This window comes from Aotus nancymaae, unplaced genomic scaffold, assembly GCF_030222135.1.
Source record: "Aotus nancymaae isolate 86718 unplaced genomic scaffold, 86718_ANA_hifiasm-v0.15.2.pri h1tg000003l, whole genome shotgun sequence".
Classification (NCBI taxonomy): domain Eukaryota; kingdom Metazoa; phylum Chordata; class Mammalia; order Primates; family Aotidae; genus Aotus; species Aotus nancymaae.
Window position 1 is genome coordinate 11,602,773 of NW_026988414.1, and position 16,384 is coordinate 11,619,156.

Consider the following 16,384-nt stretch of genomic DNA (forward strand, 5'->3'; position numbering starts at 1 on the left):
TTCCTGATGGAGGGCTGCAGAGAATCATTATAGAACTGTGTCTGTGGGCTATGGGAAATAGTTCAACCTCCCCATGCCTAGGAAAGAATTGCCAGTTGCTAACTATCTTAATACATCCAATACTGTTTGGAATTTCAGGATCCCTGCATAATGCATAAATTTGTTGGGGGTTTAGACTTTAAATTAAAAATGCCCTTCTTTCCTGTAGACTTACTAATGGAACACATACAGGAAATTCGAACTTTGAGAAAGCGTTTAGAAGAATCTATTAAAACAAATGAGAAGCTCCGGCAACAGTTGGAACGGCAAGGATCTGAATTTGATCAAGGTAAGGAAAGACCTCCCAGAGGGCTATACACGTCTGTGAGTGCTTCACTGTGACGCATTTGCCTGAGTAAGCAACTGTGTGCAAAGCAGGCGCTTGATAGATGTTCATTTCTCCATCTTGGAGAAGTCTGCTGGCATCCTGAATTGTGACTGGCACCTCATTTGACTTTGGAATCTGCAGAGAAATAGATAGGGATTTTAAGTTAAAACAAAGCAATATATTGTCTTTTCATTTGTAACGGATTATAAAACTATCAGCATTTTGGCAATCTGGTAAATTTCGCATGCCAATCTAAAGGTCACACATATTCCTGCATAACCACAGTTAGCTCCGAATAGAATGATTGTCCATACAGAACTTAAAAATATCCCCCGCCACAGGTAAGACATTCACATGCTTCAAAAATTAAAAAGCTCCATTCTTTACCCATTAACCCTTGTTTTCCTTTCCCTCTTCTTCACTTGTTTCTTGTTTTTCTTCTGTATCCTTAACAGTGATTTTTAAAATGCAGATACCAGTATATATTCTTATTCTTCTCTTCACCCCAGAGGTAACATACTCTATATCCAGGATTCTGTCCCATGTGTCATGGAGCAGTAAATCTTGGACATCTTTCCTTATTGTTCTAGAAAGAGTTACTCCTTCCATAAAGCATGTATTTTGAAAACAGCCTGGTGCACTCGGAAAAGTCTGAGTTTGTTTAGGAGTTGAACTGGCCTGAGTATGGACTCTGTTCTGCTGTTTGTTAGCTTTATGACTTTGAGCAATTCACGCATCTCTCCCAGTCTTAATTGTTTCATAAAACAGGGTCACTGCGAGATTAAATGAGGCAATGTTATGAGTAGGGCCTTGCTCAGTGCCTCACTCAGTAAATGGTTGCTTTCATCATCATTATCAATTTTGTTTTACTATTTTATTCTGTATAACATTGCAAAGCTCTGCAATGGGCAGGGACCCTAATGTCATTCCCATTTTTAGAGATGATAGTGTTGTAGTGGAGCGAGCATAGAAAGTCAACACCAAGACAAAAGTATGCCAAATTGCAGGGTCTTTATTGCCGGCAGCCACGGAGGACTCGCATCTCTCCAACCCATGGCCCCGAAAGAAGGGTGTTAAGACCTTTTATACCCCTAAAACCACCTCGGGAGTGAGGGTGAGGGGCAGGGGTGGGGGTGAGGGGCTTCAGACATTCTGAGGGCTAGTGGATTCTGTAAATCACCTCCTGGTGGAGATGACGGTGAGGGGCTCCGGACATTCCGAGGGCCAGGGGACTTTTGACATTCTGATTGTTACTTAAGTGCTTCACAGAAGTCAAAATAAGCATTTGTTTACACATTGTCTGGGTAGGGTGGAAATCACAGACCTTAATTACTTATTACAAGTCGAAGGGGCCAAGATGGCGTGGGTTTGGACTGCTTGCCTGTCACATTAGGGGTTACAGAGCAGTTTCAATAGAAAGCCCAGGTATGGTTGAGGTATGCAGTTTTATGAGGCTTTTACCATGTCACCATAGAACTGAGTTCTGGAAAGATAGTGCTCCATGGCAGCACCTAAGTCCTTGGACCTTTGTCCAGGTGTCATTCCTCTCTAGCCATCATCTAGCTAGTCCCTCTAGCTACCAGCTGGGAGAGACATCTTTCCAAAGTACTGTGCATGCTGCAGTTTGCAAGGAAAGCAGAATGGCTCCATCTGGCCCTCTCCCTCCCTCCTCCCTCCTTCCTCTTGCTCACTCCACCCACTTCCTGCATACACCCCCCTCACCCTCAGGGAAATTGATTGATCTGAGTTATTAGTTGTATCAAACACAGGCAAGAAATACACGCCTGGGCCCTTCACATTCACTCTTGGTGATGCCTGAATTAGATTCATTCTGTTTTACATTTTCCCTGGCAAATCCAATTATAGAATTATTTGGGGGCGCAAATGGCCGCCAGCTACAATGGAGCAGGCAATTGCTCTGGAGAGTAATTCACTCTGATGGGAAGGTTTACAAAAGCATTCATAAAGTATTTACACTGGTGGAAAGACATGCTGTTCTCACCGAGTTGTCACGGTGTCTGAAAAGACAAAGGAATAAACCGCTTGCTGTGAAATTGTTCACCTTGGGGAGCAGGCCTGAGAAAGGTATGGCTTCTTATGATATTGAGCCGGAATATTGTTAAAAACCGGCCTCTCATGTGTCGGAGCTTCCAGCTTGTCACCAGTTGTACAGGCTTATGGTGATGACACTCAGGAAAGGCTAGCCTCCTAGCATCAGAAGTGGGCTTCGCTAGCTCAGATTTAAGCTGGTTGGGAACTGTTCTTTGGCCTAATTATTTCTTTGCAAAGAAATGCTGCCTCCAAAGCTATCACCTTAGCTTTGGTCATGGTGGACTTCGGTAGAATTTTTCCTGCTTATTCACATTACTTTTTGGTGCTGTTCTGGCTTCAATCTATCATTAATTGTTTTAGTCATACAAATGGTAAAAGCAGTAGCAGTAACATCATTTTTATTTAGTTAATGGAGACTTAGGGAAGTTATGTGATTTGTCTGAGGTCATGCAGCTATGAAGAAGCCAGAGCCATGGTTCAACGGTGTCTCTAAAAAGATACCAGGGTTCTCAGGGGAGAGTGGAGGAAGATGGTGGGGAGGGACATAGTGAATTAAAAAAAGTATATGACATTACAGTAAGTGAATCGTTAACATGAGAGAAAGGTAGTGCTGTAGAGTGGAAGGACTGTGAGCTCCTTGGACAACTGATGTCGTTCCTCCCCTGCAAGGAGTTTCAATAGGATAGGTATTTAGTTGTGTGCCAGGATGCTTTCAGCTGCAAACAACAGAATGAGAGTAGCAACTGATGGTAACAACAGGGATTTGTGTTTTCTCACCTAACAAGAAACCCAGAGGCAGGTAGTTCCAAGGTAGGTTTATGGCTCAGTGACAGCAGAGTTTGGGTTACTATCTGTGATGATTGCAGTAGTTACAATCATCCCAGTCTCTCAGACAGTGCCCAAAGCATGGGAAAGAAGAAGGTGGGGCCTCTTCCTGTCCTGTTTTCATGCTGGTGGAAAATCTTTCCCAGAAGACCCCGGCAGACTTCCTGTCAGGCCTCATTGGCCAGAAGTGGCACATGACCGTGTCCTCAATGCAGGGTGGCTAGGAAAGCAGGAATCTGGCATTTTGGCTCTGTGGTGTAGTAAGTGGACCCAGTGAGTGTGGAGGACAGGGAGGGAAGCATCTGCCTGCCACATAGAGAAGGCACCTTGCACACAGTAGGCATTCTCCTGAGGGTGGCCGTGAACTTGAATGTTATCTGTGGAGTAGAGGTATCTAAACTAAGACGATGGCCCTTGTATTTTGTTGTGTGATTGTCCTTTGCCATGGTGGGTCATCAGATGTTTCTGAATAGACAGTTACTTAAATGGACTTTGTTTAGGATAATAACCCATAAGCATTGGCAGAATAGCAGGGAGACAGGGTTAGAGAGCAAAGTGATAAGGCCTGAACTTTAGGACGAAAAAAGAGTAGGTCAGTGTTGGAAGCATTTTGGAGGAAGCAGCAGCAGTTGTGATTGCTTGATTGGGTAGTAGAAGAGAGAAGGGTTTAGGATGGTTCCCAGCTTTCTAGCTTGGGTTAGGGATTGTGGTGATACCATCTCATGAGGCAGGAAACAGGTGAGAGAGAGCAGGTTTGGAAGGATGAGGAGTTCAGCTTTGGCTCTGTGGACTGAGTGACAGCTGCCTCAGTGGTGAGGTGCGGCAGGCAGCTGGATATGTGAATTTTGACCTTGGGAGAGACATCTGTGAAGGTGAAGACGCTCACTTGCTCACCATACTCCTGATCCAAGTCTTCTGCTTTGTTCTCCCATAGGTAAGATGTGGGGGAGCCCCTCTTGCCCCCTCTTTCAGGCTTACTCTCATTTCTCTTTGGCCTCTGGTAATTCCTTACATAGTTAACAGAAGGGATTGTCATTGTATGTTGTGTTAACTCATTGTTTAAAACTGTTTTCTAGAAAGTTCCATCTCTGCTGATCTAAAGACTGTTTATAAATCAGTCTTTATGTGTGTTTTTATAGGTTCTACAAACATTTTTGCTTCTGGTTCAGAGCTTCATAGTTTTCTAACATCAGAAATTCATTTCTTGAGGAAGCAGAACCAGGCCCTCAATGCAATGCTCATTAAAGGATCCAGAGGTAAGAATTAAAGGAGTCACTGGAAGCCTGGAATGCCAAAGCCTTCTGTGACATGGAAAGAATGCAGGCATTGGAGTCTGACCAACCTAAGTATGAATCCTGTGGCTCTGTGATGGCTTTACACCATTTAATTGTCACAGTAGCCCTGTGAGGTATTCCTATTTTATAGCTGAGAACACTGGAATCAGAGAGGTTCAGGAATACCTCATAGGGCTGTTGTGACAATTGAACGACGTAAAGCTCTCAGCGTAGTGTCTCTAATAGGGACTCAGTAAGTGTTACTTTATTTGCTTGTCACTCATCCCCTCTATAGCCACGTGTCTTTCATCCTAGTTCACAGTGGAGGAAAAAAGGGCTGGAAACGCAATACTGCCAAAATCTCCACTAGCGAATTCCTGCTATCAGCAAGATTTATCCCGTACTTTTTATAAAGATCCCTTCTCTTAATTCCTTCTATTTGGAGCTTGGCTCCTAAAGAGGTTTCACTTAACTTATCTTTCACTACTGAAAACAATTTTGGGATGATGTATCATTAGCCCTATTTGACGGGTGAGAAACTGAGGCTTAGGGAATTACCCGGCCTGTGGTCACAGAGCTAGAAGGTGGTGGAGCTAGAACTTGAGCCAGCTTATCCCACTTTTCCTAAAAGGATATTGATGCTCCTTTTGTCTTAAAAGATGAAACTGGGGCTTCAGTCAGTCAGTCATTCACTCAGCAGACATTTCCTATCTCCTGTTCTACTTCAGGGCCATGTAGACTCTGATACAGAAATGAAAGAGATTTCATCCCTTCCCTCAGGGAGCTCATAATCTGATGGAAGAGACAGCCAGACAATCTTGGCAGGCCAGTGTGAACCTCAGCCACGATAAAGTCAGGCTGTGGGAACTGCAGGACCCTGGAGAAGGCATCCTGACTCAGGAAAAGCCTGCCTTCAAGAACGGAGTCGAGGAGGGCTTAGTGAAGGTGCCAAAGATTGAGAGGAGCCAGGGCCTTTTAAATAGAAGGAAGAGAGCAGACAAAGGCCCGGGGGTTAGCAATAGTCTAGGCCATTCGGGAAGTGTAGGAAGCATGATGTGTCTGGAGCTTGAGGGAGAGGTGAATACTTGCTTAGAAATTATCTTGTCGTGGTTAAGAATGAGTCAGAAAACCTGAGTCCGAATTCTGGCTCTGCCACCTACTGGCTGTGTGACCTTAAGGAAGTTTCTTATCTGGAAAGCGGAGAATAATAGTGCCTGCCTTGGAAGTCAGCCCTGAAGATTGACTAGTGCACTGCATGTCAAGGCCCTAATGTCATACCTGCACAGGTAGTGCTGGTGCAGGTCAACTGTTACCACCACCAGCACTGCTGGCAACTCATCCTGATGGAGCTTCTAGCCCACAGAGTGCTCCTGAAGACCTGTGGTAAACCTTTTATAGATGGCAACCAGTTAACCCACACAATAACACATGTGAGGAAATATATTTTATAGCTGGTAGCTCAGTTAATCCACATAATAACACATATGGAGAAGTGAAGAACCTCCTCACTCAAGGTTATGAAGTCAGGAAATGGAGAAGCCACTCTTGAATATGGTCTCTCTGCCTCCAGCACTGTGCTCTTGACCACGGTGTCTCTTGTACCTCTGGGTGTATTTCATTCCTCAGGAGAGGTGCTGTCCTCAGTCTCAGGAGTGAATGGGCCTCAGGGTACCATCTGCACAGCCCTGCTGGCCTCCTGGGGCTAGGCTGGTAGAAAGCCTGTGGCCAGTCCAGCACCCATTCCCAGAGTTCTGGGCCCTGTGTTTTCCTCTGTCTGTACTTTCTACCTGCCGTTTGCTCTGTGAAGGCAAAATAACTAGGTTTGCATGGCCTGTTGTTTAATAGAAAATTAAACAGGCCCATTTTATCCCAGTGACGTTTAATCTGCAGCCTTGATGTTGACAAATTTATCTGCCCAAAGTGTGTAAGATAATTGGAATGCCAAAATCATAAATGCCAGATCGAATCTCATTCTTTTTTGTATTCCTGAAGTGCTGTATTTATATAATAAGGTTGGAAAAAACAAATGGTGGCCCTTCTCAGTGGCGCCTTTTTGTGTTTGCAGATAAACAGAAGGAGAATGACAAATTACGAGAGTCCCTCTCCAGGAAGACCGCGAGCCTGGAGCACCTTCAGCGGGAGTATGCCAGTGTGAAGGAAGAAAATGAAAGGCTGCAGAAGGAAGGCAGCGAGAAAGAGAGACACAACCAGCAGCTGATCCAGGAGGCCCGCCGCAGCCGCCAGGAGCTGAGCAGGTAGTGGCTGTGCTTCCCTGGTGCCCTGCTGGCTGAACCACGCATCCGCGCACTGGGCTGCTGTGGAATCAGGCACGCAGCCCTCTGCCCTAGTGCACAGTGGCAAGCAGTAGACACAAACACATCATACGTCTGATGGGCCTACCACATGTGGAGAAAAATCCCGTAAGGAGGAGAGGGCTTGGCAGCGGGTTGCTGTTTTTTGTCGAGGGTGAGTCAGGGAAGGCCTTTCTGAAAAGATGCCATTCGCACAGAGAGCTGTGAATGCAGTGAGGAGGTGAGCGCTGCGGGTACCTGGGGAAGATCATTTTAGGCAGAATGGGCGCAGGCCCTGAGGCAGCGTGGCTTAGACCTGTGCCCGACAGAGCAGGGCAGTGCGTCCCGAGAGGCAAGATGCCGGGGGACAAGTGCTGAATCACATTGGGCCGCAGAGCCAGTGTGAGGACTTTGGGTTTTACTCTGAGTGGCATGAGAAGCGTGGGAGATTCTGAGCAGAGGAGTGACGTGGATCTGCTGTTGTTTTTAAAAGGATCGCACCAGTTGTCCTTCTGCCGTTTCCCTATTTGAGTCTGTCTGGTTCCACGTTTCACTTGTTCCTGCTGGCACGTGTGAATGCCCCACTCTTGAAGAGTTACCGTCATCACCCAGGGTGGTGCAGTGAGGTAGCAAGATCGTTGTATCTGCCACCAGATAGTTCTGGGCCTAAGTCCAGCTCCCCTCCCGAGCTGTGCACCCCCGGGTAGGAGACAGCCTTTTTGAGTTTCATTTCCTCATATCTCTGAACTGAGGATCAGAGGGCACCGACCTTTTAGGGTGTCTGTGAAGATTACATGAGATCACATAGGTAAGGGGCTGGATGCAGGGGCCACTTAGAAACTGTGGCTGTCGCTAGAATTCTTAACCATGCTTGTCACTTCTTGGTCCACATTCTTGTGACTGAGGGTGGAATTGGCCTACCCTGCGGGATCTGAATAAGTGATCCTAAGGTAGAATTAACCTCTCCTTCTCATGCCTGTGGGGCCTTCTCAGGGTGCAGGAGGAGGTGAAGTTGAGGCAGCAGCTGCTCTCACAGAATGACAAGCTATTGCAGTCCCTCCGAGTGGAGCTGAAGGCGTATGAGAAGCTGGATGAAGAGCACAGGAGACCGAGAGGTAATGGGGGCTCTGGTCCGAGGCCCTTCTCATCTTGAGGCTACCGTGCCTTGGGCTGTAAGCCCACCCAGCAGCTTGTTGTAGGCGCAGGTGGGGAGAGCTCAGCACTCTCCACTCTGGCCTCGTGGGTAGAGTAGATGGGTGTTGAAGCTGGCGCTTTGGCCCACTCTTCTTCTGAAGGAACAGCAGGAAACATGGAAGGACTGAGGCTTAGCACCCAGGCCAGCTGAGGTCCGGGTTCCTACTCCCTTGTTCTGGGCTACGTGACCCTCAGCAGGCCACTTCACCCTTTGAGCCCATACCTGCCTCTATAAAACATGTCTCTCAGCACCTGCTTTGTGGAGAGTTATGTTAAAAATTGAATGAGACCATTTATTAAAAGCATCCTAGCATGGTACCTGACACATAGTAGGCACTCAGGAAATGACTTTAATTACAGTCGTCCTGCTAATGTGTGTTACTTTTTGCCCATTCATTCAGCAAACATTTATGGACACCTCTCATGTGCTGGGCATTGCTCTGGGGATGCTTGTTAGCCTCAGTGCTCTCTATCTCCTGAGAGAGATACCAGATCAGAGTGCCTCAACTATAAGGTCTAATGTTTCAGAATCAGTTTTGAGGTGTGGCGAGGTGTTTTTGTTTTTTTTTTTAAACTAATTTTCCAGATGATTTCTCTCTATTGAAAGTTTATCTAGAAAAGGGTCATCTCACAGCTTTTATTTTCTCCTCAACTTGCTTTTCTTATTCTTGCTGTTGTGTCTTTTTAATATACTGTGGCTCTTAAAATCATCCCCTTTCATTCTATAATTCTAGCCCAAATAGATTTTATTACTACTAGACATAATTTCGGGGTTTGGTGTGCAATTTGCTAGGCTTTTATGGCCAGAAGTGAAAATTAATTTCCAGCTCTTATTTAGCCTGTGGAATAGCAGCAATTAAGTCTGCCAATATTTTTGTTTCTAAAGTCAAGTTGTTATTTTAAATTGTACCTAGTTCTTAGGAAGGGGGAGGGCGAGGGTGGTGGCGAGTGTAAAACACGATTGAGTTCCTTTGATGGCTGACCCTGTGGTTGTGGAAGATGTCAGAGCTTCCGTTTGCACATGTCCACAGAGGCGTCGGGAGAAGGCTGGAAGGGGCAGGATCCTTTCACGGATATGCACAGCCTCCTGATGGAGATCCAGGCTCTGCGGTTGCAACTGGAAAGGAGCATCCAAACCAACAGCACGCTGCAGAGCAGGCTCGAGGAACAGCTGGCGAGGGGGGCAGAGAAGGCACAGGAAGGAGCCCTCACTCTGGCTGTCCAAGCCCTGTCCATCTCTGAGCTGCCCCTTCAGCCCGACAAACACGGTACTGCACCTGCCTCTCCCCACTTCCTGAGCATGCAGCTCTGAGCGTCTGTGTGTGACATGTGAACTTCTGACTGATGCCTTTGCCCCACAGAGGTGTCTTTCCATTGATAGCTGACACACTGTAGCCTAGGAGCCAGGGGACCTGACTGCTAATTAATTAGCAGTCACCTTTGGCAAAGTGGTGTGGTCTGTCTGAGGCAGCTTCATTCTCAGGGAAGTGGAATTTGGACTTGCAGACAGCCTTGGTGCCTCTGGTGTTGCTCCCTCCTATCTGTTTAGTCCTGCTCATGTCACTTTGACGCTGACATTTCTTTTAGTGTTCTTACTGCCTTTAGAAGGGAACCTAAACATCTTAATGTGGCTTTCAGTGTCTTTCGGGATCTGAAAAGCATCCTGATAGGTTTAAAAAGTAGATCTGTTTTGCATTTGCTTGTGGGTTAATTGCCTAGCCCTGGAGAGGCCGTAGGGGGTACCAGAAAGAGGGCCAGACACCTCTGCTACCCGCCCACCACAGGGTGTAGAGCAAACCAGTAAATGGTCAGGTGCAGAGCCGTCAGGCAGCCTATCCTCTTTGCTTTAGAAATGAAAAATGAAGGCCCAGAGAGCGGATGGTGCTTACCCAAAGTGGCACAGCAAGTAGGTGGCAGAGCTGACGCTAGAAACCATTTCTAGCTTTGAGTCCAGGGCTGTTCTTGAACCCCACTGGACCCTCTGGAGTCTTGGGTATCCTGGAATTGTCGTCCTGACACCAGTAGTGTAAATGTGTGTATCCCATGGAATGAGGAATGCCAACATGCTTATAAGCAAGTATTGTATTAAAATCTGGACTTACTTTTACTTGGATACCTCTAGTTAAAAAAGTAAAACTAAATCTCTTAGGGAGCACCTAGTCAGTCTGCCTTAGAACTTGTAGTGATTAGTTCATCGATTTCTCATTGATAAGGATCTTAAAATTTAATCAAAATGATGTAATATGAAAAAAGTGAACAGAGAAAGAAGTTCATGATTCTGCACATTCATCATTTTTTAACATTTATTAAATATGAGCATGAATTTATATTTTTCAAATTGGTTTTGTGTCATTCTGTGTCCTTTCTTTTTGTCCAGTATTAAATCATACATGTTACCCCCGCCTTCACACGGGCTTCCTAATGACTGTTTGCAGGTTATTCGCAGTCACCAATCCATGACCCTGTTGATTATTAAAGAGGTCTCTGATTTGGAGCCATAGTAGGCATCAGCGTTAGTATGCTTTTTACTGTTAAACAATATTCTTAGGAGAAAACCCTACCCAGGGAAATCTCAGAAGTTTGGAAAGGTGCCATGTTGCCGCCTTATAAATGGTCTATACATCAGCAGTGTACAAAGGTAGTGGTTTTTGCATGACTTCATCAGCCTTGGGCATTACTATTTTCAACGTAGGTCTGTACCTGGCCCTTTTTAAGGCTTTGAGGAGTGGGATTTAGGAACTTGTGGGGTGGACTAGGGGAGATTGGAGCAGGGAGAATAATTCTGTGCTTGGGGTGCCCGGGAAGGAGAGTTGGGTAGCTAAAGTCAGGAGGCCATCCAACAGCCTTTACCTGCTTTTGAAATTTGCTCAGAGGCAGCCCTCAGTATGCCTGGGCAGGAGGCATCCAGGAGAGTGTTCACAGTGCTGCCTCGGCAGGAAAGTTTTCTAGTTTCCTTGAGTCAAGATCAGAATTATATCATAAGCAGCAGCATCTCTTCCTTTACAAAAGACTTCTCAGGTCTGTATTTAAGTGCATCTGTTATAAAAATTCTGTTCTAAAGGCTGATGATGTCTTTTGCTGAGAGTGATTCTTCTCGGGGCCAGCTCTATGGAGCTGACCTCCTGGCTCCTTGGCCTTAGGAATTGTAGCAGACCCTTGGGAGGTGCTGGAGTGCAATTAGCCCTCCTCCCAGTGTTGCAGGAGCTCGGATGGGGGTTCCTAAGCCCTGCTCTTGCTTGCTCTCTGCCACTGACATGGTGGGTTATGCTGGACAGATCACTTTCTATCTCTGCCCCTTGGTGTCCCCTTCCATGAAATCTGAATTACAATGTGTTCTGCCCACTGAGCTATTGAGTCCAATAGCTTTTCATATGTGAAAGTGCTTTCCAAATTATAAAGTATTGCACAGGTCATCTGTACAGCATCTATTGATTTTGCCTCCTTGCAGTGTTGCAAATACATCACCCTCCAGATCCTTTTGTGGGTTACTCTCATCTCTAGCTTAGGTTAATGTGGCAGCCTTCTGACCCACTCCTCCAGTACAAAATACAGACCTCAGTTTGACATTGCCTTGGCCAAAGCCTTTGAGTGGGTCCCTCAGTCCTCATGGTTCTGGCCTTGCATCCTGCTTTGTCCTTCCCTGCACCCTGGGCCTTGGGCCTATGAACTGCTCATTTCTCTCCGAGCGATGATTCTACTCTTTGTCCCACTGTCTGCCTTTCACCCGCCCGTTGTGCTGCCTGGCATTTCTTTCCCTCCTTCTTATCATAGGTCAGTGTCAATCAGTCTCCAAACATAAGGTTTTAAAACAGGTATTAGCCTTTGGGAAGCCAAGTTGGGGGTAGTGCCCCTCACCTGAGCCCCAATAGCCTGTGTTTCCCTCCTTATCCTTGATCGCACTGAAATAAAATTGCTTGTTGACTTTTCTGCTGATGTATCTCTAGGGAATGGACTGAGCCTGGTCACTCTGTCTCCCTGGTACCCCACACAGATGGGCCTGGCAGGACAGAGGCTCAGTGAAGATTTAAAGGAATGCTGTGTGTGTATGAATAAGTGAATGTGAGGTGCTTGACTGTGTTCTCATTCAGTTCTCTCTTGAATGCTGATAACAGTGAAACTAACAGTTCTTATGTTTTGCATTTTGTAGATGGTGACAAATATCCCATGGAAAGTCATAATTCATTTGATCTGTTTGATTCCAGCCAGGCAGTAACACCAAAATCAGGTACAAAGCTGAAGTCTGGGTAACTGTGGCAGCATTGGATGTGACAGTAAGACTTTTTAAATTGCAGAAAAGGGGGTCCCTGGTCCCAACTCAGGAGGGTATTGGCAAGGATTTGGGATTTCAGGTTCTTAGCGTCTCCAGCTGGTGATCTCCTCCTCCAAGCCAGTTAATCCACTCCTAAGTGTTATCAACCTTTGAATGCCATTGGGTCCTGTTGCCATCGATTAAACTTGTGACCACCTTTGTGAGGCTTTCAAAGGCCCTCCAGGATACAGCTCCAGTGGGCCCTTCCAACCTTATCCCTTACCCTGGCGTAGCCACACACAGGTCACCATCCCGTAGACAGGGCCACACTTTCCTCTCACTGTGGCTTTTAGACACTCTTTGTCAGTAAAAGTCCCGTTTCCTCAAGACTCATCATGAATGCACATTTCTCTGTGACATACCTTTGCTGCTCTCCCTGGTCAGAATGACTCATCATTAGTGTAATTCTTGCTGTTTGCTCAATCCAGCTCAAATGCTGCTCCTTCTCAGAAGCCTTCCCTGTTCTCTCCCTCCCTGTACAGATAATTGTTTTTCCTCTGCCTCTGACCCTTCATCACTCTGCTGTTGCACCTTCTGCAGTGTCTGTGTTCTGATCAGACTGTGGACTACTGGAATACAGGCACCAGCTTGAGTCATCCTTGTGAATCTGGGGTCTTCTGCTGAGTGGGTGGTTGATAAGTGTTGGTTGAATTGACTTGAGCCTCTCCTACAAGATGACTGATAGCCCAGTGTGGGGTAATATACAGAGGTCCAGGAGCCAGGCTTCTTTTCCCCTCTGGGCTTGTGTTGGGTGACATTTGGGCACGAGGGCCTCTCCTAGACCTCATAGCTAGCTTTAACATCATAAGCTCCTTGAACGCAGAGTGTTATCTGAAACAGATTTTACATCTTACCTCTCATGTTACAGTTTCAGAGACTCCTCCACTCTCTGGGAATGACACAGACTCCCTCTCCTGCAACAGTGGCAGCTCAGCAACTAGCACTCCGTGTGTGTCCCGCCTGGTCACTGGCCACCACCTATGGGCAGACCAGAGTGGCTGCCACGTCCTGGGCCTGATTGAGGACTATGAGGCCCTGCTCAAGCAGATTGGCCAGGGACAGAGGCTCCTTGCTGAAATGGACATTCAAACCCAAGAGACTCCCAGCTCCGCAAGTCAAGAGCTGGGAACAAAGGTAACCTGATCACAGAGCTAAAGGGCACAAGCTGCTCCCTGGGAGTGTCCATGGAAGGGGTAGGGGAGTCAAATGGTGCAGTTGTCCTCAGTAGGACCCCAAGGAGAGAGACCAGGAAGTGTGGCCCCAGAGAGCTCAGAGGTCAGAACCAGTGTTGGGGACTGTTGGTGGTGGTGTTTGGTGGGGGTCATGCCCTGTCTTCCTGTAACTGCTTCCTGTGCTCTGCTGTCCTGCTCCCATGACGGCTCAGTACATCTGGTCTCTCATCCATTCTTCTCTCCATGTGCACCCCCGTGTGTCCATTCATCTGCCATCCACCTGGATGTCACCCATTATGAAGTGGAATTAGTAGTTCAAAGGTTGTAAAGTTTTTAGGGCTCTTGATGATAACCATTGTTGCATTACTTTCCAAAATGAGTCTATCTCTGTTCATGAACGGAACGTTTGTCTCACTGCATTTTTGTCTTTATTGAGTTTTTGTTGTTATTGTTGTGTTTTTTTGTTTTGAGACAGGATCTAGCTCTGTTGCCCAGGCTGGAGTACAGTGGTGTGATCATGGCTCACTGTAGCCTCGACCTCCACCTCGTAGGCTCAAGCCTCAGCCTCCTAAGTAGCTGTGACCACAGGTGTGTGCCATCACCTGGCTATTTTTTTTAGAGACAGGGTCTCACTATGTTGCCCAGGCTGCTTGAACTCCTGGGCTCAAATGATCCTCCCAACTTGGCTGCCCAAAGTGTTGGGATTACAGGCGTGAGCTATCATGCCTCGATACACACACACACACACACACACACACATATATATATATATTTTTTTCCCCCCCAATGGAGTCTCATTTCTGTCACCCAGGCTGGAGTTCAGTGGTGTGATCTCGGTTCAGTGCAGCTTCCGCCTCCTGGGTTCAAGCGATTCTCCTGCCTCAGCCTCTCTAGTAGCTGGGATTACAGGCGTCTGCCACCATGCCCAATTAATTTTTGTATTTGTAGTAGAGATGGGATTTCGCCATGTTGGCCAGGCTGGTCTTGAACTCCTGACCTCAGGTGATCCACCCATCTTGGCTTCCCAAAGTGCTGAAATTACAGGCATGAGCCACTGCGCCTGGCTGAGATAATTTTTTTTTTTTTTTTTTTTTTGAGATGGGGTTTCGCTCTTGTTACCCAGGCTGGAGTGCAATGGCACGATCTCGGCTCACCGCAACCTCCGCCTCCTGGGTTCAGGCAATTCTCCTGCCTCAGCCTCCTGAGTAGCTGGGATTACAGGCATGCGCCACCATGCCCAGCTAATTTTTTTGTATTTATAGTAGAGATGGGGTTTCACCATGTTGACCAGGATGGTCTCGATCTCTTGACCTCGTGATCCACCCGCCTCGGCCTCCCGAAGTGCTGGGATTACAGGCTTGAGCCACCGCGCCTGGCAATAATTTTTTTAATAATGATTGTTTTGTCACTTTGATATCTAAAAAGTGTGTGTCTTTTTCTCTCTCTCTCTCTTTTTTTTTGAGACAGGGTCTGGCGGTGTTTCCCAGGCTGAGGTATGTGGCATGATTATGGCACACTGCAGCCTTGACCTCCTGGACTTAAGCAGTCCTCCCATCTCAGCTTCCCAAGTAGCCAGGACTACAGGTGTGCTGCACTGCCACACCTAGCTAATTTTTTATTTTTTGTAGAGATGGGATCTCACCGTGTTGCCTAGGGTGGGCTCGAATTCCTGGGCTCAAGCCATCCTCCTGCCTTGGCCTCCCAAAGTGTTAGGATTACAGGCATGAACCACTGTGTCTGACCTTGTTCTGTTTTTGTATTTCTTTTATTACTTATAAAAACAAATGCTTTTTTCATTTCTTCTTCTTTTCTTGTGTTTCTCCTTTTCTGAGCCACATACTTAGTTTTCTTATGTCCTTGAAACCTCTCAATTTGAGTTTGCTCTGCCAGCAGAGAGGGTGAAAGAGACTTTACAAGGCCCTGATATCATATTCACTACAGCAGGGCCATTTAACAGGGACCACTGAAGACAAAACCATTTATTGCTTGCTGTTGGTGTCATTTGCTCTGGGGGGGGTCTCTGTGGGCTGCTGAACAGTGAGAACAGCCCTCCCACAGATCCTTTACTTGGAGTAGTAACTGTAGTTAATGCTGGTGGTTATTAATCATAGTTATTGATTGGGCTAAAATCACTGCTGAAATTCTCTCATAATCTACAATTCGCCAGTCTGTAAGAACAATAAATTGGTGTTACGTGGCACCAGGCTTTTGCTCAGCATGTGAAACAAGAAGCCCTACAGTCTGGAGATTTATGCTGCATGTTAAGTCTTGCTTGTCCAAAATCTTTTTCATGACTGCATATAACAGCCTTCATATCCCCCCATGTAGGGTCCACACCTGGTACCACTTAGCAAGTTTGTGAGCAGTGTGAGCACAGCCAGGCTGACCCTGGAAGAGGCCTACAGGCGGCTAACGCGCCTCTGGAGAGTCTCTCTCCCCTCGGATGGCCAGTGCCCTCTTCACTGTAAGCAGGTAGGTGGTGACACATGATGGTGGAGTCAAATGGTGCAGTTGTCCTCAGTAGGACCCCAAGGAGAGAGACCAGGAAGTGTGGCCCCAGAGAGCTCAGAGGTCAGAACCAGTGTTGGGGACTGTTGGTGGTGGTGTTTGGTGGGGGTCATGCCCTGTCTTCCTGTAACTGCTTCCTGTGCTCTGCTGTCCTGCTCCCATGACGGCTCAGTACATCTGGTCTCTCATCCATTCTTCTCTCCATGTGCACCCCCGTGTGTCCATTCATCTGCCATCCACCTGGATGTCACCCATTATGAAGTGGAATTAGTAGTTCAAAGGTTGTAAAGTTTTTAGGGCTCTTGATGATAACCATTGTTGCATTACTTTCCAAAATGAGTCTATCTCTGTTCATGAACGGAACGTTTGTCTCACTGCATTTTTGTCTTTAT

General features: G+C 46.7%; 1 protein-coding gene across 2 annotated transcripts in view; it reads left to right on the top strand.

Moving 5' to 3' along the window:
- The window catches only part of CDK5RAP2 (CDK5 regulatory subunit associated protein 2), a 197,558-nt gene that overhangs the window by 168,990 nt on the left and 12,184 nt on the right, over window positions 1–16,384 (top strand). The window contains exons 28-35 of one of the 2 annotated variants that reach the window (XM_021674018.2): window positions 209–328; window positions 4,384–4,500; window positions 6,584–6,773; window positions 7,803–7,924; window positions 9,035–9,271; window positions 12,151–12,228; window positions 13,181–13,446; window positions 15,813–15,956. In XM_021674018.2, coding sequence (XP_021529693.2) covers window positions 209–328; window positions 4,384–4,500; window positions 6,584–6,773; window positions 7,803–7,924; window positions 9,035–9,271; window positions 12,151–12,228; window positions 13,181–13,446; window positions 15,813–15,956 — 1,274 coding nt within the window. The remainder of the gene's footprint in view (window positions 1–208; window positions 329–4,383; window positions 4,501–6,583; window positions 6,774–7,802; window positions 7,925–9,034; window positions 9,272–12,150; window positions 12,229–13,180; window positions 13,447–15,812; window positions 15,957–16,384) is intronic. The other variant, XM_064378500.1, reaches the window with a different exon arrangement.